This window comes from Schistocerca americana, chromosome 5 (assembly GCF_021461395.2).
Source record: "Schistocerca americana isolate TAMUIC-IGC-003095 chromosome 5, iqSchAmer2.1, whole genome shotgun sequence".
Taxonomy (NCBI): domain Eukaryota; kingdom Metazoa; phylum Arthropoda; class Insecta; order Orthoptera; family Acrididae; genus Schistocerca; species Schistocerca americana.
The window spans coordinates 333,390,069-333,413,539 of record NC_060123.1 but is presented as its reverse complement, the minus strand read 5'-3'; the positions used below and the strand labels follow the sequence as shown (position 1 = coordinate 333,413,539).

Genomic DNA, 23,471 nt, shown 5'->3' with positions numbered 1-23,471 from the left:
ACTCGGAAGTAGAAATATCTCACCCAGCCCCTTTCCCAGCAGCACAGGCGCTACGTATGGTAATGTAGACATGCGGCAGGTTGTCCAGTTATATTATCCACCACACACAGCACAATACGAAACACAACAAAACTAAACTCGCATTCTGACCCTAAAGGCCACACGATACTGGCTGGCAGCCGTGTCGCATTCTCAGCACAGCCGTATTTAATTTAGTGTATGAGAATTTTGCTTTGTTTTCTTTATATTTCATTCCTAATTAACTTATCTATCACAGTAATTGCTTAGGTTCTGCATTTGTCATCATGTTATTTGGTGGGTAGATACATAAATTCTTTGGGTTTCCCATCCCTAGAGCAAGCTACATCCAACTAACAGAGAGGAAAGCATGATTCTGTGAAATTAATACAAGAACATCATAACTTTTGTCTTTGTGCCTTGCTTATACTGATGCTAAATGCTAATCTTACTGGAAACTGCAGTCTTTTGAATTGAAACTGCAGTTCGGTATATGTGAGCAGAATCCTCAGAATAAATATTGTTCCTCCTCTATATTTTCCTGGTATTATTTTTGATCAAATTATATCGTTTAAGAATTTTTCATGAAGTTTTCTCGTTTTAAATTTTTAAATTAATATAAAAGTTACGAAAATAGAGTTATGAAGTATGTACCCCAATTTGGAACGTGTTTCATTCTAAACGAAACATATTAAACTCAATAATAGAATTATATCAATTAATGAAAAGTTATACACACTAACATTTAAATCATCAAATGAAGTTTACAATATTTTAAATACACAAGCACCAACAAATGAGGAAATCAGATCACAGAGAAAATAAACGAAAAATTTTTGGCAAATTGTGTCAAACACCGTAAATCGCATTCCGTCGAGAAACACAATATTACTACTTGGAGAATTTAATGCACAAATTGACAAAGAACATCGGTTCAATTCCATGGTAGTAAAGTTCCCTGGACATAAAAGAACCAATGTAAACAGAGAAAGACTCTTGAACTTGTGCAGGCAGCATAACATAATATTAAAATATATATTCTTCAACAAACTTTCTAGAAAACAAACTACGTGGGTATCACGAAATTCGATTTGTGGTGAAAAACTCCTCGATCACGTTGCTATAAGTAGACACTCTGCAATGGAGGTACTCAATGTAAAAATTATTAGGAGTCCTGGTTTAGATTCAGAGCACTACATATCTGTCATTAAATTCAAGGTTAGGGTGTTATTTAGAAAAAAGGACCAATACAGACCCAAAACGTTTGACGTACACAAGTTGTCTAGAGAAAATGAGTACAAAATTCATTTGTAAAAAAGAATACTTAAATGTTGAGACAACTTCTAAAAGAATTATTCTGACTGCAGAAGAAACTATTCCTCTTACTACAAATCCGCGTTATTTTCGTTACCCATTATTGTATAACTACTGTATAACAAAGTATATTTGTAAATGTCTCCAATTTTCTGTAATTAATAAGATAAAGAGGGGAATTGAACTAACTGTGTGTTTTTTCTTTTCTTTTTTCAGAGGACATAAAGCTGACCCTTGGACAGCTGACAGCGCAATGTGCGGTGTTTTTGCTGGCGGGATTCGAAACGTCGTCGACCACCATGAGCTTGGCGTTACATGAACTAGCGTTCCATCAAGACATCCAGAAGAAACTGCAACAGGAAATCGACGAGGCACTGCAAAAATCTGGCGGCCAGCTTACATACGACAATGTCATGAACATGCCTTACCTCGACAAAGTTGTTTCAGGTAAGCAAGTCTACTACGTTTTATGTCAAAGCGTCCGAACCAGATCAATTGGGAATATTGCACATTACTGTACCAGTAACACTTTAGTATAGCCAATACGTTCTCAAAACAACAAACGTCAACGTATCACACCTAAAGTATTGTATGGTACTCATTTAGACGTCTTGTTCCTTCTAGATGAAATTTGAATTCATGATGAAACCAATCAACGACAAACGAACGTTAATAGTCTGCAGAGAGGTTCATTGTTTACCCTTTCTAAGAATAAAGTAGGCAAACCTCATGTAGAGACTGCCTTCATGAGAAAAAAATGACATTGTATCACAATTTCGCAACAATATTGTGGTCTTCAAACATTAGTTCGAGTGACTAACGGTATAAAGATAGAGGCGATGTTCAAAGAAATATCCAAAAATGTACTTAAAATTAATTACGTTTAGAAGCAATTTGATCCGTTTTTTCTGAAAACTATTGTCTTAAACGACGACCGAACTGAGCGCCAATCCCATGAAAATAAACTGACTCGCCGATGCGTGTTTTCATGTACTGTGGAATCTAGTTCATCCGGGCTAAGTCATCCGCATAACCAAAAATCCGGAAATTTAGTAAAAAATGAGGGTGACATTGGATAAATACCTCAAATACAGACGCTATATGTATTTTTACATAATCACATAAACTGCACATTATTTTCACTTATTGCTACCAGATATTGAAAGAAACGTTTGAATTTGATGTTCTGAAATAATTAGTACCTTTTTTTGAGACGGATTTCTATTTCGTTTATGTACAGTAAGATTACGCAAGCGTTTCACCGGCATTATTTCGATGGAACTAGTTTCCGCGTGACGTTCGAATAAAACCATTACTTTTTCCTATGTATGTGTCATAATTTCATTAGCCTGATCGAGAAGTTTGTCTGTTAATGCATCATTACTATAGTCATTGTCTTCACATGAAGAAACGGCGATACATTCGCCACCAGAAATCATAAGGAGATTTACGTCACTAATACCTACACTGAAGTACGAAAGAAACTGTTGTAGACACGCATATTCAAATACAGAAATATGCAAATGGACAGAGTACGGCCCTGTGGCCTCTAACGAAAATATAAGGCAACAAACACGTGTCTGGCGCAGTTGTTACTGCTGCTACAATGGCAGGTTATGAAGATTTAAGCGAGTTTGAACGTGGTGTTATAGTCGGCGCACGAACGATGGGACACACCATCTCCGAGGTAGTGATGAAGTGGGGATTTTTCCGTACGACCTTTCCACGAATGTACCGTGTATATCAGGAATCCGGTAAAACATGAAATCTCCGACACCGCTGCGGCCGGAATAAGATCCTGCAAGAACGGGACCAACGACGACTGAAGAGGATTATTCAACATGACAGAAGTGCAACCCATCCGCAAATTGCTGCTGATTTCACGAGTATACCGTAAATATCCAGCAAAACATCAAATCTTCGACATCGCTGCGGCCGGAATAAGATCCTACTAAAACGGGACCAAGGACGACTGAAGAGAATCGTTCAACGTAACAGAGGTGCAATCCTCCCGCATACTGCTACAGATTTCAGTGCTGGGCCATCAACAAGTGTCAGCGTGCGAACAACTCAACAAAACATCATCGATATGGGCTTTCGGAGCCGAAGGCCCATATGTGTACCCTTGATAACTGCATGACACAACGCTTTGCGCCTCGCCTGGGCAAGTCAACACCGACATTTAACTGTTGATGACTGGAAGCATGTTGCGTAGTCGAAGACTCGTTTCAAATTGTATCGAGCGGATGGACGTATACGATCATGGAGACAACCTCATGAATAGATGGACCTTGCATGTCAGCAGGGGATTCTTCAAGCTGGTGGAGGCTCTGTAATGGTGTGGGGCGTGTGCATCTGGAATGATATGGGACTCCTGATACGTTCAGATACGACTCTGACAGGTGACACGTACGTAAGCATCCTGTCTAATCACCTGCATCCGTTCATGTCCATTGCGCATTCTGACTGACTTGGGCAATTCCAGCGGGACAATGCGACACCCCATACGTCCAGAATTGCTACAAAGTGACGCCAGGAACACTCTTCTGAGTTTAAACACTTCTGCTGGCCACTAAACTCCCCAGACATGAACATTAAGCATATCTGGGATGCCTTGCAACGTGCTGTTCAAAAGAAATCTCCACCCCTCCCACCCCAGAATTCATGAATTCCCTCCAGCACTATTTCAGACAATAGTCGAGTCCATGCCACGTCGTGTTGCGGGACTTCTGCATGGTCGCTGGGGTCCTATACGATATTAGGCAGGTGTACCAGTTTCTTTGGGTCATCAGTGTATGACAATGCACCACTGTTGTTGCGCAATGATTTTATTGTGGGCCGAAATCTGTAACTTACGTGCTTGTGCTTTAAGAAGGGAAAGGCGTTTAACATCACATAATTATTTTCAATAGAGTCAGAATACTGGCAGTTGGCAAGAAGGCAGCTAGGAAGAGGAGGTATTCAGACAGTTTTACTTTGCGTATATGCAATAGATTTGACCAACTGTCAGAGCTGAGTGGAGTGCAGCCTTGTGTAGCTCTAGATGTAGGGAACATGCAGCAGTCCTCACCAATTAGGAGGACTAGGTTAGTTACAAAGTCTAGCAGAAAGAAGAAGGTTCTGGTGCTAGTTAGTTCTCACGGTAGAGGTGTGGGCCAGCAGTTGCAGGAAGTGTTGGGGAGTGAGTACCAGGTCACCAGCATTGTGAAGCCTAGTGAAGGGATGGCTCAAGTGACTGACAGCATAGGGGAGTTACGTAAGAATTTTACGAAGGAGGAGCAGGTAGTGGTAGTGGGTGGAGCAGGGAACAGTCTTGATAGGGACGGGGAATATGATGTAGGTGATGACCTGATATAGATAGTTACTCAAACTGGTGGCACTAATGTGCATTTCGTGCAACTGTTTCAGCGTCGTGAACGGCCTCACCGTAATGCGGTTGTTAGGCGCGTTAACATGGGGCTGGGGAGAGCACTGATGGCAGAGGGCATGGGTCACATTTCAGTGATGCCAGTTGGGTCTATCAGTGGATCGGGTTTCACTAGGTATGTCCTGCACCTCAGTAGGTATGGGAAGGGAGGCTGGCTAAGCTTATAGGTAACAGTGTAGTGGGTGGTGGTGGTGGTCAGGTCACTCATGGAAAAATTCCTGTAGCAGTTGGTGTTAGAGCTGCACCTTTTTTAGATTGAAGTCAGCTGATAGGTATACTTGCTTAAAGGAAGTCCCTCTAACTAAGGGCTCACCTTCCGAGGATGTAATGTTTCCTAGTAGAGAAGGAATTAGCATATTTCATCAAAATATAAGAGGTATTAGAGATAAAGTTAGTGAACTGCTTATAGATGTTGACTCTGAAATTATTGGTATATCAGAGCACCACTTAAATAATTTGGCAATTCAGAGGCTTCCTTTACCAGGATACAGATTAGCTAGCTGTTTCTCAAGGAGTTTCTTGTGGGGTGGGGGAGTGGCTATGTACGTAAAATGTATCACGACAATGCACTGAACAGATATTTGAGTGTTGGGCAGGGGCAGTTGAAGTTAGTGAAACGAAACTTCTAATTGTTGTTGTTTATAGGTCTCCTAGCTCCGACTTTAGAGCATTTCTGCTCAAGCTAGAGAGGGTTCTTGATTCACTTTGTAGGAAGTACCAGAAATTACTTATATGTGTTGACTTCAATATTAATTTAATATATGATGGTGCAAGAAAAAGGATGTTGGTAGATCTCCTAAATTCTTATGATCTGATGCAGACTGTGTGTTTTTTCCAACTAGGGTGCAGGGTAACAGTAGCACAGCCATAGACGATATTTTTATTCATTCTTCATTACTAGAAGGGCATTCTGTTAGTAAGAGCGTGAATGGCCTCTCAGACCATGACGCACAAATTTTAGCACTAAAGGGATTATGTACTCTAATCAATGTCATATTTAATTACAAACTATGTGGGAAAGTTAATCCAACAGCAGTAGAAAGATTTTTACCCCTTGTCAAGGAACAATAGTAGCAGGATGTTTATAGTGCCGATAGCATAGATGATTAATACAATGCTTTCCTTAACACATTTCTCATGCTCTTTGAGAGTTGCTTTCCATTAGAACGTTCTAAACGGGGTACTAGCAGTAATAGGCAGCCAAGGTGGCTGTCGAGTGGGATAAGGATATCTTGTAGAACAAAGCGGGAATTATATCAAAATGTTAGAAATAGTCACAATCAAGCTACAGTAGCCCATTACTAACAGTACTGTAAGATGCTTAAAATGTTATTAGGAAGGCAGAGAGTATGTGGTAAGCAAATAGAATAGCTAATTCACTGGATAAAATTAAAACCATGTGGTCAGTTGCGAAGGAAGTGTCTGGTCAGAAGCACAAGGTCCATGATATAAAGTCAGTTTGTAGTAAAAATATTTCTGTTACTGATAAATCAGATATATGTACAGAATTTAACAATCATTTTCTGAGCATTGCTGGTGAAGAAAATAAAAAATTAGTTTCTACAGGAAATCATATAACTCTCGTGGCAAATGCCTTTCCGAAATTGATATCTGAAATACTCCTCTGTGATACAGACAAGAGGGAGACTGAGTCAATAATTAAATCACTGAAGACTAAGGACTCTCATGTTTATATTAAAGTATGGTGCTGTACATGTTAGCCCTGTATTTAGCCATATTTGTAATTTTTCCTTTAGGAATGGTCAGTTTCCTGCACGATGAAAGTACTCAGTAGTAAAGACGCTTAATTAAAAAGTGAGAAAGGTTATTGAAAAATCTGTGTATGTAAGGATAATTGATCATTTCATATCACAGGATTTGCTATCAAATGTCCAGTTCGGCTTTAGAAGTCGTTTAACAACTGAACATGCTATATTCTCTTTTCTCTGTGAGGTACTGGATGGGCTAAACAAAAGGTTTCGAACGCTTGGCATATTTATTGATTTAACAAAGGCATTTGATTCTGTTGATCACAAAATATTGCTACAGAAGGTGAACCATTAGGGAATACAGGGAGTAGCTCACAATTGGCTTACTTTAGCAACAGGCAGCAAAATGTCATTATTCACAATGTTGATAACAGTTGTGAAGGGGGGTTTGAGTGAGGTACTGTCAAGATTGGGGTGCCCCAGGGATCAGTGTTGGGGCCATGCCTGTTCCTTATTCGTAATAATGGTACCCTCTAGTATTATGGGTAACTCTAAAATATTTCTGTTTGCTGATGATACTAGCTTGGTAGTAAAGGATGTTGTGTGAAACATTGGCTCGGTTTCAAATAGTGCAGTACGTGACCTTGTAGAAAATAAACTAACGCTAAATCACAGTAAGACTCAGTTTTTACGTTTTATAACACACAATTCAATAAAATCTGACGTTTTCATTTCACCGAATTGGCGTATGATTAGTGAAACTGAACAGTTCAAGTTTCTAGGTGTTCAGATAGATAGTAAGCTGTCGTAGAATGCCCACATTCAGGATCTTATTCAAAGACTCAATACTGCCTTTTTTTCTATTCGAACGGTATCAGAAGTGAGTGATCATTCGACACGAAAATTAGTCTACTTTTCTTATTTTGATTCGCTTACGTTGTATGGTATTATATTTTGGGGTAACTCTTCCCGTTCTATAAGGATATTTTTGGCTCGGAAACGGGCGGTTCGGCCAATAAGTGGTGTAAGTTCACGAACCTCTTGTCGACCTCTGTTCACGAGTCTGGGTATTTTGAGATTGATCTGTCAATAGATATATTTCTTACTGTCATTTCTTGTTAACAAAATTAGCTTATTCCCAAGAAAAAACAGCTTTCACTCGGTTAACACTCGGCAGATATCAAACCTGCATTTTTATCGGACTTCCTTAAGTCTTGTGCAAATAGGTGTGCAGTATACTGCTGCATCCATTTTCAATAAGCTACCACTCGAATTAAAAAATCTTTGCAGTAATCCATGCGCTTTCAAATCGAAACTGAAGAGTTTCCTCATGGGTCACTCCTTCTATTCTGTCGTAGAGTTCCTTGAAAAATTAAGCTGATTCTTATTGTATTGTTGATTGCGTTTACTTAAACTTATGGACTAACTTTGTTCGTGTGCATAAACATTTATTTTTATCTGTTATTACTTTTATGTTTTAATTTCATGTACTGACTCGTTCCATGACCTTGGAGATTTCCTTCTCAATTTGGTCCTACGGAACTTGACGTGTAAATAAATAAATAAATAAATACTGTTGCTTGAAGTAATTTAGCTCAACAACTCAAATCCTTAATGGGGTTGGTCGAACTATGAATAAATTGGCCATCTCCAGACTTAAGCAGTGCAAAAATTCCTTCCATGTTTTCAGAATTGTTAATCAATATTTACTGCAAGCATTTGAAAATGTCTTAGTAATGGAGGTACGAGATAGGAAGCAGGTACGACTGTTGTGATATTGTGCCACATCCCTCGATACAGAGAAGCCGTTGAAAGGTAACGTTGTATGTTGCTAAGAATCAGTCGGTGGTGGAGATGCAAAATCTGCAGCGGTAAAATAATAGGGAAGGCAATTACCGCGAAGGCAAGAATTCCCGTAACGTACTCATATTTTGGTGTTTTATTTTCAGAAACTCTTCGCAAGTATCCGCCTCTGCCGATGCTGAACCGGGCTGTGACACAGGAGTACACTGTGCCAGACAGGCAGTGGGTGCTGGAAAAGGGCACCATGGTTCTGATACCAGTGATGGCCGTTCACAATGATCCACAGCACTATCCTGATCCCCAGCGATTCGACCCGGAACGCTTCTCAGAAGAGGAGAAGAGCAAGAGGCACCCTTTTGCGTACCTGCCTTTCGGCGATGGACCACGGGTTTGCATTGGTACGTGGCTGTCTTGAATGCTAACACCATCATTACACGTACCACGTAATAATAAACGTGCTTTCTGCATCGTTTTGCCAGAACATTACTGGTGGCGTGTAGGTCTTCGACAAGCACTAACCATAGTCACTAAAAGATGTTTCCTTCTTTTTTGTTCATGCCTTTTACGCCAAACATTCTCGATTGTGATACGTATTGTAATATTTATGCGTCCATAATATTGTCCTCTCTACAGCTGTTTCCAGTAAAAAAAAAAAAAAAAAACTGTTTATGAGTGTCTTAGCTTACTTGGCACGAAATTGTCTGTTAGTCTGGTAGTATTTTCCGTGCGAGTCTTCCACGCTTATTTATTTCCAGTACTTAATTAACTCGTTCTGTATCTAACCATTTATTACGTATGAACGTTCTCTTGTTTTCTCATGTTCCCATTTCCATTTCCACGTACCCCTCTCATGGTTTTGTTTCTTTTCTTTTTTCCAAATTACTCTTTTTTTCAATGAGTGACCTCTTACATGTGTTGCTTTGCTCTTAAAACAGTTGTACTGTTATTTTTTGTAACATGCCTCGAATGAGTAAAGCAGATATGTAGCATTCAAGTAAAGAAACCATCTACAGGAAACTATTTGATGTGACCATTGAACTGTTGATGTGACGGTTAAGCTGTTCAGTTTAACATTTGCAAGTAACGTAATGCCAGTTATCAGAGCGAAGAAAACCTCAATGCAGCTGCCGGCCGCTGTGGCCGAGCAGTTCTAGGCGTTTCAGTCCGGATCCGCGCTGCTGCTACGGTCGCAGGTTAGAATCCTGTCTCGGGCATGGATGCGTGTGAAGTCCTTAGGTTAGTTAGGTTTAAGTAGATCTAAATCTAGGGGACTGATGGCCTCAGATGTTAAGTCACATACTGCTAGAGCCATTTGAACAACCTCAATACAGCACCGGGTGTGAGTGGGGGAAGTGAAGAGTAGAAGAAACGGTGCTGAATGGTAATACTTCAATGGATGGATTTCAGTTGGCGTACATAGACAGATATAAATAATTACAATTATTTAACATCTTGAATCGGTACAGGAAGGAAGCAATGGTGAAAATCGTTGAAGAAGTCGGTTGTCTATTCAGTACAATCAGACAGAATATTAACAAGGGAGATATCAGTGGCGACAAAAATAATTCTGTATTGACATATCTATATATGGAATTGACTTATGACTGCTAATCTTGCAGTGTAAGTGAACGAACAAAAGTCAGATCCAAGTACCAGAAACGAGATCCACTTAGAATACAGAAATCAAGACGAAGGTATTTGGAAGAAAGTAAAGAAAAGCACAAAGCATCAGGGGAAGATTATCCAAGAGCAATGATTGAGTGCCCTAGACATGTACTTTGAATATAGATAATTTGTTTTCCACCTTTAATGGAAGAGGTAACCGGAGAAGAGATCGGTCAAGCAGGATGCTGGAAGAGGCGCTGCAATTGAGAGAGAAAACAGAGGCAAACTCAGGAAAACTCGAAGAACCCTCCCATTCTCACGGCTGTAGATTGTACGAGGAAAGCGCTAAATAAAGAAAAATGTAACTTCTTTACAATTTCCATATCTCATTTAGTTTCATTGATCCAAAATCCTGTTTCTTTTTTCTAATGCAACGGATTCACTAATCGTAGAAAAGATAGGTAAAAATGGAGGGAAGACTTGTGTCATAGTCAGAGAACCAACATGAACAAGACAAGATAGACACTGTTCATGTAGTATTAAAACAATCATTTTAAAGAGCACAGAACAAGGACAATAATAAGTGGAGATAAGAAAGGTAACTGTGTAATAGCAGGCAAGAAGATGGGAACAACACTTGGTGAAACTCCATAGTTGTCTTGAGGACTTGGTATAAGACTGTGGTAGTGGAGGTTCAGTCCTAGCCTCTAAATTTCTAGAAAGCTTTGCACGAATTCAGTACATCTACATATACATGATTACTCTACATTTCACAATTAAGTTCCTGGCAGAGGGTTCATCGAACCACTTTCAAGCTATTTCCCTACCGTTCCACTCTAGAACAGTGTGTGAGAAACACGAACACTTAAATCTTTACGTGTGATCTGTGATTTCGTATATTTTATTATGATTATCGTTTATCTCTGTTTAGGTGAGAGCCAACAAAATATTTTCACTCTCTGAGGAGAAAGTTGGTGATTGAAGCTTCATGAGAACATCCAGCTGCAACTAAAAATGCCTTTGTTTTACTGATTGCCGCCCCGATTCGCATATCCGATCCGTGGCCTCTCTCATCTCTTTCACGGTAATACAAAAAGAGCTGCCATTCTTTGGATTTTTTCGATGTTTTCGTTAGTACTATCTGATGCCGATTCGACGCCGCACAGCAATACTCCAGAAGAGGGCGGACAAGCGTATTGTAAGCAGTCACTTTAGTCGATCTGTTGCATTTTCTAAGTGTTCTGCCAATACACCGCAATCCTTGTACGCTTTTCCAACGACATTATCTATGTAATCGTTTATCTCTGTTTAGGTGAGAGCCAACAAAATATTTTCACTCTCTGAGGAGAAAGTTGGTGATTGAAGCTTCATGAGAACATCCAGCTGCAACTAAAAATGCCTTTGTTTTACTGATTGCCGCCCCGATTCGCATATCCGATCCGTGGCCTCTCTCATCTCTTTCACGGTAATACAAAAAGAGCTGCCATTCTTTGGATTTTTTCGATGTTTTCGTTAGTACTATCTGATGCCGATTCGACGCCGCACAGCAATACTCCAGAAGAGGGCGGACAAGCGTATTGTAAGCAGTCACTTTAGTCGATCTGTTGCATTTTCTAAGTGTTCTGCCAATACACCGCAATCCTTGTACGCTTTTCCAACGACATTATCTATGTAATCGTTCCAATTTAAACAATTCGTGATTGTAGTCCCTAAGTATTTAGTTGAATTTACAGTTAATGTAGGTTGATTCTTACAAAAGAAGAAGATAGCAACCAGCCACTATTAATACTGCTACTTATTTAAGTAAGTAGCGCCGTAACCAGTTTCGAACTGACAAGTTCATCATCAGACAGCTGTTCACACGATTAAAAAGATACACTTTACATAATGGTCAGTTTTCGATTTTTATTCTTCCACTGTGGCGAAATATTCTTGGTGTGTTTGGTGCCCTACGGTAGAAAACAGTGGTAGAAGCGCCCTATGTGAACGTAACTAACCTCCAAACAATGAAATACAAAATAAATATGTGAGGTTAAGTGGTTATGGTACTTACACCGAAAATTCCGCGCGATTTTGTTGCAAAATTGCTGGATTGTATTTTTCAAATATTCCAAAATATATTCAGCACTTATATAATCTGCACATCACCATATTGTGCGAAGCACTGCGCACACACACACACACACACACACACACACACACACACACACACACACACACATCAGAAAGTATTTGCCACATGTGAAGTTGACACAGATTGCAGACTTACAAATATAAGTGTCAGAGACGTCCTCTCTCAGAGATATTACACTACACAGATTGCTTTGATTTCACAGTATGACTGTTTTTAGAAAATAGACATAATGAAAATTAAAAAAATAAAGATAAACCTCACATTATGAGCATATAATGTTACAGATAAAGTTGACAAATGTAGCAACCAGCTTGTGTGAATTCTACTTATATAGTATTATGTAAATACTGTGCTGTATACAGGGAGCAGCATAGGGGTGAGATAAAATGAATAATATTACAGTAACAATTATATTAAAATCATATGGCACACTGAAGTTTTGAATCAAGTATAGTTGCAATAAAGTGTGACTAAGCAGGTAGCTATATTTTGGTGTAAAGCAGTGCCAAAGAAGTTCTTGTATTATAATATACACATTGCTTAAATTTGACAGTGAATGTTTTTCCCAAAGAATCATGGTGGTATTACAAGTATTTATATTACAAAGAATAAGTGTTACATAGTGAGCATACCATATTCAGTGAGCATTAATTACAAATGAATTGGGAAAATGTGGTGGCCATTAGTATGAATGTTACTTATATGATATTGTGTACATACAATGCCACAAACACTCAACAACATATACATGAGATACATTAATAATGTGACAGTAGTAATTATATTAAGATAGTATGGCACCCCAGTTTTTTTAAATCAATTTTACAGTTGCAGTAAAGTGTGACTGAGCAGGCAGCCATATTATGATGCAATACTTTGCTTGGATTATTGATTGTATGTTATTGTTAAAAGGAGCAGTGTTTATTTATGTTTTAAACTGGATAATAGGTGAGTGAAATTTTGTAGAAAGGTTGCATTGGCTAGCTCTGTCTGTTCATTGAGAATATGATGTGGTGATTTGCTTTTATGTGTATATATTTCTATCTCTTCAAGCAGATTCATGAGGCTTCCTTTCTCAGCATGATGCAATATTTGGATGTGGTCTTCAATGTTTTTAATCCATGTTTACTGAGGGTTGTGTGCATTGCAAATGCAGATTTTGAAGGAGTGTTCAAGCGTATCTAAATGTTCTTTGAATCGAATCTCAAAGTTTCTCCCAGTCTATCCAATATAGAAGGAGGGGGAAATTTTGGCATCTGAGTTTATGTATACCTGATCTTTTGTATGGGGGGTTGTTATTATTTATGTTATGAATGATTAGCTGCTGAAGTTTATGGTTTGTGTGGAAGCTTATATTTATGTTTCTGTTTTTGAAAAGATTACTTATTTTATGAGTTATGCTCCCTAGAAAAGGAAGTGTGACATATTTTCTGCTGCTTTCTACAGACTTTTGTGTTGACTGCATAGGTGTCTGGTGTGGAGCTTTGTTGTCTGCTGTTTTTTGGATTTTTTCTGATAATTTATCAATCATGTGAGGGTTATATCCATTATTTAGAGCTATGGCTTTGATCATATTGTTTTCTTTATGTTGTTCAACTGGTTCCAGTAGAATTTTATGCAGGAGATTAATCATGGATCTGAAGTATGCCATCTTATGTTGGTCTGGACGGCAAGATGAGCTTTTGATGCACACATCTGTGGCTGTTTGCTTTCTGTAAATTTCAAAGTAATGTTTCCGGTTTTTGCTTAAAATTTTTAAATATAAGGAACTGATGGTGTTATTGGATTCATGTTCAACAGTGAATTTGATGTTATTGTGCATGCTGCTCAGCTTGGTCGCTAGTATTTCAATTTCTTCATTAGTGTCATCAAAAAGAATGATTGTACCATCTACATACCTTTTATAGTAGATTATTTTGCTGCTGATGTGATTGTTAGTTTTGAAAAATGTGCGCTCTAAGTGCTTAATGTAAATGTCTGCTAACTTCCCAGCTAGGCTGCTACCCATTGCCAACCCATCATTCTGTTTGTAAATATTGTTATTAAACCTGAAGTAATTGTATGACAGCACCAATGTTAGTAACTCAATGAGCTCATAGATTTCTGCCATACTCAGTTTCCTATGTCTAAGCAGATTGTTCTTGATTATATTTATGGTGTCCTGTATAGGGATGTTAATATAGAGATTTACAATGTCGAGCGATGCAAATCTGGTTGTTGGTGGAATGTGCACATTTTTAATTTTGTCAATGAGCTCATATGTGTTCCTAATGGAGTAGTTGGTTTCAAATGTATAATGGGTATTTAGAAGAGCTAGCAGTCTGTAATTTAATCTATATGAAGGGCTGTTCCTAGAGTTAACAATAGGCCTGATTGGACAATGCTTTTTAAGTATCTTAGGCTGTGATTAAATGTGAGGGGCAATGGGGTTTATGAGAAATGCAGTAATGCACTTCCCACTTACTTAGGAGGAAATTACATTTCTTAAGAGTTTTCTTAAGCTTGGCTTAAAATTTAGAAGTGGGATCAAAGCCTAATTCGATTATGTTATTACTACTGAAAAATTCCATGGTTTTGTCAACATATTCATTTTCATACATTATAAATGCACAGTTACCTTCTTCTGTCTTCACTATTAGAGCTTTACAGTTAAAAAGTTTGGAGTTGATACAATTCAGTGTCTTTTGGTCACTGTTCTGGTGTGAAGTACTTTTTAGGTGTCTTGTGATTATTTTATTGGTTTTGAAGGCTATTGCATTGGTTTCACTGGGATTTAATTTTGCAGAATCACATGCAAGCTCAGTGGATGCAATACGGCTTTTAAGGCTATTGCCATTAAGATACAGTTCTATGTTGTGCTTAAGACCTTTGTTTATAATAATCCAAACAAAGTGTTACATCATAATATGGCTGCCTGCCCAGTCACATATTACTGCAACTCTAAAATTGATTTTTTTTAAAAGTGGTGTGCCACACTATATTAATATAATTACTACTGTCACATTATTCATGTACCTCATGTATGTGTTGTTGCCTGTTTATGGCATTGTATTTACAGAATACCATATAAGTAACATTCATACAACTGGCAACCACATTTTCACAATTGCACGGTATCAAAAGCCTTCTGTAAATCTAAAAATATGGAATCAATTCGGCATCCTCTGTCGATAGCACTCATTACTTTGTCAGAATAAAGTGCTTATTGTGTTTCACAAGAACGACATTTCTGAATCCGTTTTCACTGTTTGTCAATATATCGTTTCCTTCGAGTTAAAACATAATGTTCGAACGCAGTATACGTTCAAAGTCCTTTTGCAAATCGGCTTTAACGATATATGCCTGTAAGTCAGCGGATTACTCCTATTTCCTTTGGTGGGTGTTTTTGTGACTCGTGCAACTTTCCAGTCTTTAGGTACGGATCTTTCGTCGAGAAAGCTGTTGTACTCGATTGCTAAATAAGGATCTATTGTATCAACATACTCTGAAAGGAACCTTATTCGTATAAATCTTGACCGGTACTGTTTTAAGCTGCTTCGCTACACCTAGGATATCTCCTTGTAAGTTACTCATGGTGCCAATTGTTCTTGATTCGAATTCTGGAATATTTACTTCGTCTTCTTTGATGAAAGAATTTGAGAAAACTGTTTAGTAACCCTGCTTTAGTGGCGCCGTCATCAATAACATTCCTATTTTTATAGCGCAGCGAAGGTCCTGATTGCGCCTTATCACTAATGAGGTTGGTCTGCCAAATTTAGAGACAGAGTTCCGTTATAGAAACTATTAAAAGTACCTCGCATTGAAGTTCGCTCTAAATTTTGAGCTTCTGTAAAACATCGCCAATCTTCGGGGTTTTGTGTTCTTTTAAAACTGGCATGCTGTTTTCGTTGCTTCTGCAACAGTGCTCTGACATGTTTTGTGTGCCATGGGGAATCGGTACCATCTGTTATTAGCTTATGTGGTACACAGATGTCTCTCAGCTGCCGTCGATACTGTTTCTTTCAATTCAAACCACAACAAGTCCACGCTTACGTTGTTAGATTGGAAGGAGTGGAGACTGCCTCCTAACGTCAAGCCAGTTGTTATCTATTTTTTTAAAATAAATGTATTTTGCTTTTATTTTTGGTGAGTTTGGATGTTATAGTATTCAGTCTTGTTAAACGGCCTTGTACTTGTGAATACATACCCCATTAGTTGAGAATTATTTGTTGCTAAGAGGTGAAGAATATTTTTGCAACCATTTACCCTCTGGGTGGACTCCAGAACTAACAGTTAAAAATTATTTTCTGAGAGCGCAAGTACGGTTTCGGATGATGTGTTATGCCTACCACTGACTTTAAACATTATTTTCGCCAATACATCGACGGTAGCTCTAAGTCGCCACCAACTATAATGGCATGAGTAGGGTATGTATTTGAAATCAGACCCTAGCTTTCTTTGAACTGTTCAACGACCGTATTACCTGAATTGGAGGTCGGTAAAATGAACCAATTTTTTATATTAATTTATTCCTCTTTTGAAGTACACCTATATCCATAGTAATTCACAGGAACTATCTATTCCAATGTCACTACAAGATAAACTGCTTCAGACTGCGATAAACGCTACACCACAAACTGATCAACTGTATTTATTCTGTAGTTTCTGAACACGGTTAGGCTCTTTGTAAAAATTTCGACGGAACTTATTTCTGGCTTAAGCCAGCTTTCTGTACCTATAACGATTTGAGCTTTAGTGCTTTCTATTAGTGCTTGGAGCTCTGGTTTTTTTCCCAACTCAGCTACGACAGTTTACAGTTACAATACCGACTGTTGTAAGCCTACCTTCCTGTGTTTGCCATGCACCCCTTTATACTGACGCCCTTTCTGCCTCTAATCGAAAAAACCGCTCATTCCCCTCCACAAAGTAGGTACTAAAGGTGTTGATTAAATTTTGATGGGTCTCTTATGGACATCATGTCGAAATGTGGAGTAACATGTATAATGAATTTTAAATTTCTAAAACGAGAGAAATTCCATATGATTTTCAAAAAATTATTTCGTTTCAGAAGAAAAGAAGAGTAGACGGATAGGAAACGTACCACATAATAAGCATAGCGTAACACGCCTCAAAATATTCTAGTAATGAAGTACTTGAACGAGGAATGGCAGAGACAGTGGGAAGCAGATTAGGACAGGCCCGTCAGGTTTCAGATTAGTTCACTGGGAATCAATTACAGAACTGCAGCTAGTAACAAGTGACATATTTATGAATGAGAAGGAAGCATACAACATATTAATAGATTTGGAAAAGGTTGTTGATGAAGTTTTAAACAATATGGTACCAATTATAGAGTATTAGAGGCTATAATCACTAACACCCCTTCAAGACCATCATGTTTCCCGACGGCAGTAGCATTTTTCAACAAGATCATGCGCCACATCACAAGGCCAGATGTGTGATGGAGTGGTTCGAGGAACGCAGTTGAGAGTTAAAATTGATGTGCTAGGCCACTCACTTGCCAGACCTGAAGCAAATCGAACACATCGGGGATGTGATTGAGCGTGGCGTCAGAGCTCATCGCCCCCCTCACTGGAATTTACGGGAATTAGACGACTTGTGTGCAGATGTGATGCCAGCTCTCTCCAGCGACCTACCAGACCTCATTGCTTCCATGCCACGATGCGTTGCCTCTGTCATTCGTGTCAAAGGTGGAGATATCGGCGATTAGGTAGGTGGCCGTAACGTTCTGGCAGATCAGTGTATAATGCTGTAGTTATTTTGAAGTGAAGAAGGTAGATGGCAAGGATTACAGAACTTCGCAAACCAATCTGGGAGTGCGCCATCTAAACAAGAACCGTCCATCCTCACTCATTTTATAAAAAAAAAAAAACGATTTATTTATTGGGTTGGTGCATAAATTCGAAGCGTTTTCCCGTAGGTTTTAACATAAGAGAGACTTTAGTTGGCCGGCCGCGGTGGTCTCGTGGTTCTAGGCGCTCAGTCCGGAACTGCGCGACTGCTACGGTCGCAGGTTCGAATCCTGACTCGGGCATGGATATGTGTGATGTCCTTAGGTTAGTTAGGTTTAAGTAGTTCTAAGTTCTATGGGACTGATGACCACAGATGTTAAGTCCCATAGTGCTCAGAGCCAGACTTTAATTGTCAATAATATATTCTCCTTCACTATTTATAACATTCCTCCAACGCTGGGCTTCCTTGAAGGTTATTCGACAGAGGGCGGGAAAGGTAAAGATATGAAGGCGCAAGATCAGGTGAATATGCCGGATGTGCAATGATTTCCCAACACTCCTCCTGTACAGCGTTCAACGATTTTTTGTTTTTGTTTTTTTTGTTTGTCTTGCAGATTGTGGGCGGGCGTTATCGTGGAGTAGCATCAATTAACGCTATTTTTCCTGGTCATTGTTCTTGGAGTACGTCTGCAAGACGTCTCAGTTGTTGACAATAAGTGTGAGCATTGATGGTTACACCTCGGGGAAGCAATTCGTAGTCCACAACACCGTCGCTGTTCCACCAGATGTGTAACATTAACTTTTGTGGATGCGCGAATGTCTTTGCTCGGGGAGTTGCTGCTTTGTTCGGGCTCAACCACTCCTTTCTTTTCTTTATGTACCATAAAAACAACATTTCTCGTTACCGGTGACGATACAAGATAGGAATAGTCGGTATTATTCAGGAGCCAGTTGACGACGAATATGCTGAGGTGCACATGTACATATACCCGCTGATTTTTTTGATTTTGGCTTAGAGTATGCAGTACCCATACACTCGATTTTTGTATTCTCCCCAATGCACGCAAATGTCGCACGATGTTTGAATGATCACATTTCATCGCATTTGCCATTTCCAGAGTACACTGATGTGGATATCGTGCACTAATGCGATTAAACGACCTTCGTCAAACCACAAGTCTTCCTAACGTTAAAATGATTCTCCTTAAAATGAAAAACCATTTTCCTGGCGTGCTCTGTGCAATGGTATTATACCCAAACAAACCACAAATGTTTCTGGCTGCCTCCACTGTTGTCACTCCTCTGTTGAACTCAAACAGGAGAATACGTCTGAAATGTTCCGATTTCTCAACTTAGCACTTCATTTTCTAGCGTTCACAGCTGTACTCACTATCTACAAATGACAATATCACAATATGTAAACTAAGATAGCAACAGTGAACTGCAAATAAAAAAAATGACAATCAACAAATAAACTCATAGCAACCGCTATACCACCATGCAAAACAAAAGTCCTACCAACTTACGCACCAACCTAATATCATGAAAGCAATTCGTGTGTCATGAAGGTTGCTCTTTACAGTGACCATTTTCCCAACTCTTCCTTACTGGTGTCTGTGTGCACCGCATTCTGTTTCCTTTCACTTTCATTTATTTACTTGGTTTTTGAGGAAATATCCAAGAGACTCCAGGCACGAGAAAGGCGATGTGTATTACCGAAAGGTTTACGCTTACTATTCCTAGTCTTCACAATACCTACTCACAATTATATTTCGCATAATGAATGTAATTACACCGTAGACAACAGCGTTTACTGAAAAGTACTGTCCTCCCAGCACATCATTCGTGGATGAGGAAGAGGAGGAAAAATTATAAAGGTACAGCATTTGTTTTTCTCACACACCACAGTTAGGTTTGCTGCGTAAAAATGTTACTGCCTCTTCCGGGATTTTAAACGCAAAGATGGAAAAAATTGCACAATTTTTATAAATTTAGTCCCATTTCAGGCTTCAAATGGCTTTTCAGTCTAAAATCCAGTATAGAATAGTGCGTGTGTGTGTCGGAATGTTAAAGGGGAAAAAACAGTGTGAGGGACGGAAAGACTGCGATGGATGCTGCGAACGTTACGCTAACTGAGACATAAGCGGCTAACATACTGTTTATATATTTTTTCAGGTATGCGGTTTGGCCTCATGCAGACGAAAATGGGCCTAGCCAGTTTGCTCAGTCACTACAGTGTCGAACCCTGTGATCGTACTGTTCGGAAATTGGAGTGGACTAAACGTTCTCTCCTTCTGAATCCTGTCTCAGGAATATGGCTGCGCTACACTTCTAGGGGAAAATAAATGTAAAAGTAATTGTATACATAATTCAATGTTTGCAAATACACAGAAAAATATTTTTTTGCAAAATATTTATTTTACTGCCTCTGAAGACTGCTTTTTTAAAAGTGCTGTTGCTTTTTGTGTTATAAGCTATTTTTTCTCATTTCGTGTTTTAACACTCTATAAATCTCCACAAAGGACATATTACACACATTTTATAAAGACAATAATCAAAGTATTTCATAAATATGACTGCAATTGGTGCTATTTTATATATGGGGAGAGCGATAACTTATTTTACAAGAAACAGATGGAGGAATGTTTTCTTATATATATGTGAGTATTGTGTTGTGGCTGTGTAACATTCAGAATTACTAATGAACACTGTTAGTTCTAGTCATGACATTTTAGGTTGCATTACTTCTTATTGGTGATCAGTAAACCGTTTTTAAATTTTTGTTTTGCCTTTGCTTCTGTTTGGATGTATTCTCACTACATGGCAGCATTATATTTGATCATGATATGTTGTCAACTGGTAGATAATATATTTCAATTAAGATTTTGGTACCTGTGAGCTTTGTATATTTTTTGTTCGTGCTTGTGTCTGGATGTATTCACAATAAATGTCAGCATTACATCTAGACACCAAATGATGTTAATACACATGTGATATTTTTCAGTAATACATTTTGTAACTCTGGGCTTTGCATTATTTCTGTAATAAACATATTTTTATATTCATCTATAGAATTTGATACAATCATTTTTCACAGCAAAATTCATATGAGTTTAGAAATTACTACATTCAGTGTACATTTGCAGCATCATTCTCACTTGTATCAGTATTCTTTTAGTTGTAAACAAAGTGACCAATGTAATACTATTGCTTTGATATAATGATCCCTATAGAAATTTTGTCAACGTGGTTTGATGGCAAGAGAAGTATGTTGCAGAGTAAAGTATGTGTTGAATTACAGTGTTACTACTGTTAGTGCAAAATTGGTTCTCAGAGTGTGTAATATATCATAGAATATTTGACTAAAATTGCAACTGAATTAAAAAGCAGAAACGCCAGATATCAGTCTCGTATGATAAGAGACCATTCATTTGGCAGAGTTTCATCAGTTCTCACAGCTTAGGCCGACCTCTACTCCACTCTAGAACGTACTCTGTCACTGGAGACTTATGTGAACACTTTATGTGAGACTAGCTTTATACGTAATGAAAAATTTAAAAGTGCAGAGCGTTTCAGTGAATCACACATTTTCATATGATCCATCAGTAAACAAGTCTGGAAGTTAATTACAGAACACATTTATTAATATGAAAGGCTGTAATGAATTGAATATGTTGTAAAATGACAAGGGTGGCAGGCATCAAAACAGCGTCATTTTCATATCAGAGAAGATAAAAATAAAAAATGTTTTATAATTGAAGAAGAAAACTTGCTTAAAATATTGTCCCACAGGCAAATTTTTACGCACTGTAGTTGCTACTATTTTTAGTCTGAAGACTGGCTTAATACTTCTCACCACACTGTCTTATAGTGTGCAGGCCTCTTCATCTCTCAATAACTATTTCTACCTACACCCATTTGAAGCAGCTTACTGTTTTTATGCCTTGGTCTCCCTCAGTAATTTTTACTTCCCACACTTCCCTCCGTTAACGAATTGACGATCCCTTGATGCTTAAGTACGTGTCCTTCCAACTGATCCTCTCTGTTAATCATTTTATGCTATCTACTCCTGTTTTTTTCGAGTTCATTCAGTATCTTATTATTAGTTATTCTATCTACCTGTCTAATCTTCACCGTTCTTCTGCAGGATCACATTTAAAAAGTTTCTCTTCTCTTCTTGTATGAACTGCTTACCACCCACATTTCACTTCCATACAAGGCTACACTTTAGACATATGTCCTCAGAACAGACTTAGTAACACTTATAATTATACTGAATGTTAACAGATTTCTCTTTGTCGGAAATTATTTTCTTGTTACTTCAGCCGTCAACAGTTATTTTGATGGCAAAACTCATCTACTAGTTTTATTGTCTCGTTTCTAACCCAATTTTATCAGTAAAACCTGATTTAATTCCACAACTTTTCATTACCCTTATTTTTACTGTTGTTGATGTTCATCCTATAATCGTTTCCAATGCACTATCCATTCTGTTCAACTGTTTTTCCGAGTCCTTTGCCATCTCTGACAGAAATATTGAGTCACTGGCAAATCACATACATTTAGTTTCTTGTCCCTGTACCTTAAATCTCTTTCCAAATTTCTTCTTGATTTCCTTTACTACTTGTTCACTGTACAACTTATAATATCAGGGATAGGCTACAGCCCTGTCTCAGGCCCTTGTAACAACGCTTCCCTTTCATGTACTTCGACTCTTGCAACCGTAGTCTGGTTTCTGAAAAGTTGTAAATGGCCTTATATGACTTTTTTTTATCCCTACTGCATTCAGAACCATTCAGAACATGAAAGAGTGAATTCCAGTCAACATTTTCAAAAGGTTTGTCTAATGCTAACAATGCTATAAGCATAGGTTTGCCTAACCTAACTTCCAAGATAATTCTTAGGGTCAGTAGTGCCTCAGATGTTCCTACATTGCTCTGGAACCCAAACTGATCTTCTCTGAGGTTCGGTTCTATGTATCTCCCATTCTTCTGTAAATTATTCGTGTCAGTAGCGTCCGAGTATGACTAATTAAACTGATGGTTCAGTAATATTCGCACCTGTCAGCAACTACCTTCTGGTATTTTTACATTTTTCTTGAATTCTGATGGTATTTCATCTGTCCTATATATCTTAAACAGTAAATGGAATAATTTCATCATGGATGGGTTTCCCAAGGATCTCAATAATTCCGAGGGAGTGTCGTTTACTCCAGGGGAGTAGTTTTCAGTGCTCTGTCAGATTTTAGTTACAGTATCGGATCTCCGAACTGATTTACTTCCTTTCCCGTTTGAATATTCTGTCTTCAAGTTCATTTCCCTTGAATAGTCCTTCTGAACAGTCCTTTCACTTTTCAACTTCTCTTTTTCGCTTTCTATTGGTTTAGTATCTCAGTTATTTATATTCATACAGCTGCTTCTCTTTTGTGCAAAGGTCTGTTAACTTTTCGTACAAAGGTGTCTATCTTTTCCCTACTCACACATGCTTCTGCAGCTTTGTATTTATTTATCCTCTAACTATTTCTTCTTAGCCGATTTGCATTTTCTGTCACTGATTATTTAGACTTCTATATTCCCTTGTGCCTGCGTCATTTGCTGCTTCGGTGTCTCCTACATTACCAAAGAATTTCTGATAGGCTGTGGCTTTATACCTATTTGATCCTCTGTTTCCTTCCTACCTAATCTATGAAAATTACCCACGCAGCTTCTATTGTGCTCTTTTCCTTTGTT

At 38.4% G+C, this 23,471-nt stretch overlaps 1 protein-coding gene across 1 annotated transcript in view; it reads left to right on the top strand.

Moving 5' to 3' along the window:
- Positions 1 to 20,087, top strand: part of LOC124616351 (probable cytochrome P450 6a14) — a 114,862-nt gene extending 94,775 nt beyond the window's left edge. The window contains exons 5-7 of the mRNA XM_047144660.1: positions 1,549 to 1,779; positions 8,418 to 8,669; positions 19,918 to 20,087. Of these exons, the coding sequence (XP_047000616.1) occupies positions 1,549 to 1,779; positions 8,418 to 8,669; positions 19,918 to 20,087 (653 nt within the window). The remainder of the gene's footprint in view (positions 1 to 1,548; positions 1,780 to 8,417; positions 8,670 to 19,917) is intronic.
- Positions 20,088 to 23,471: the final 3,384 nt, after the last annotated feature.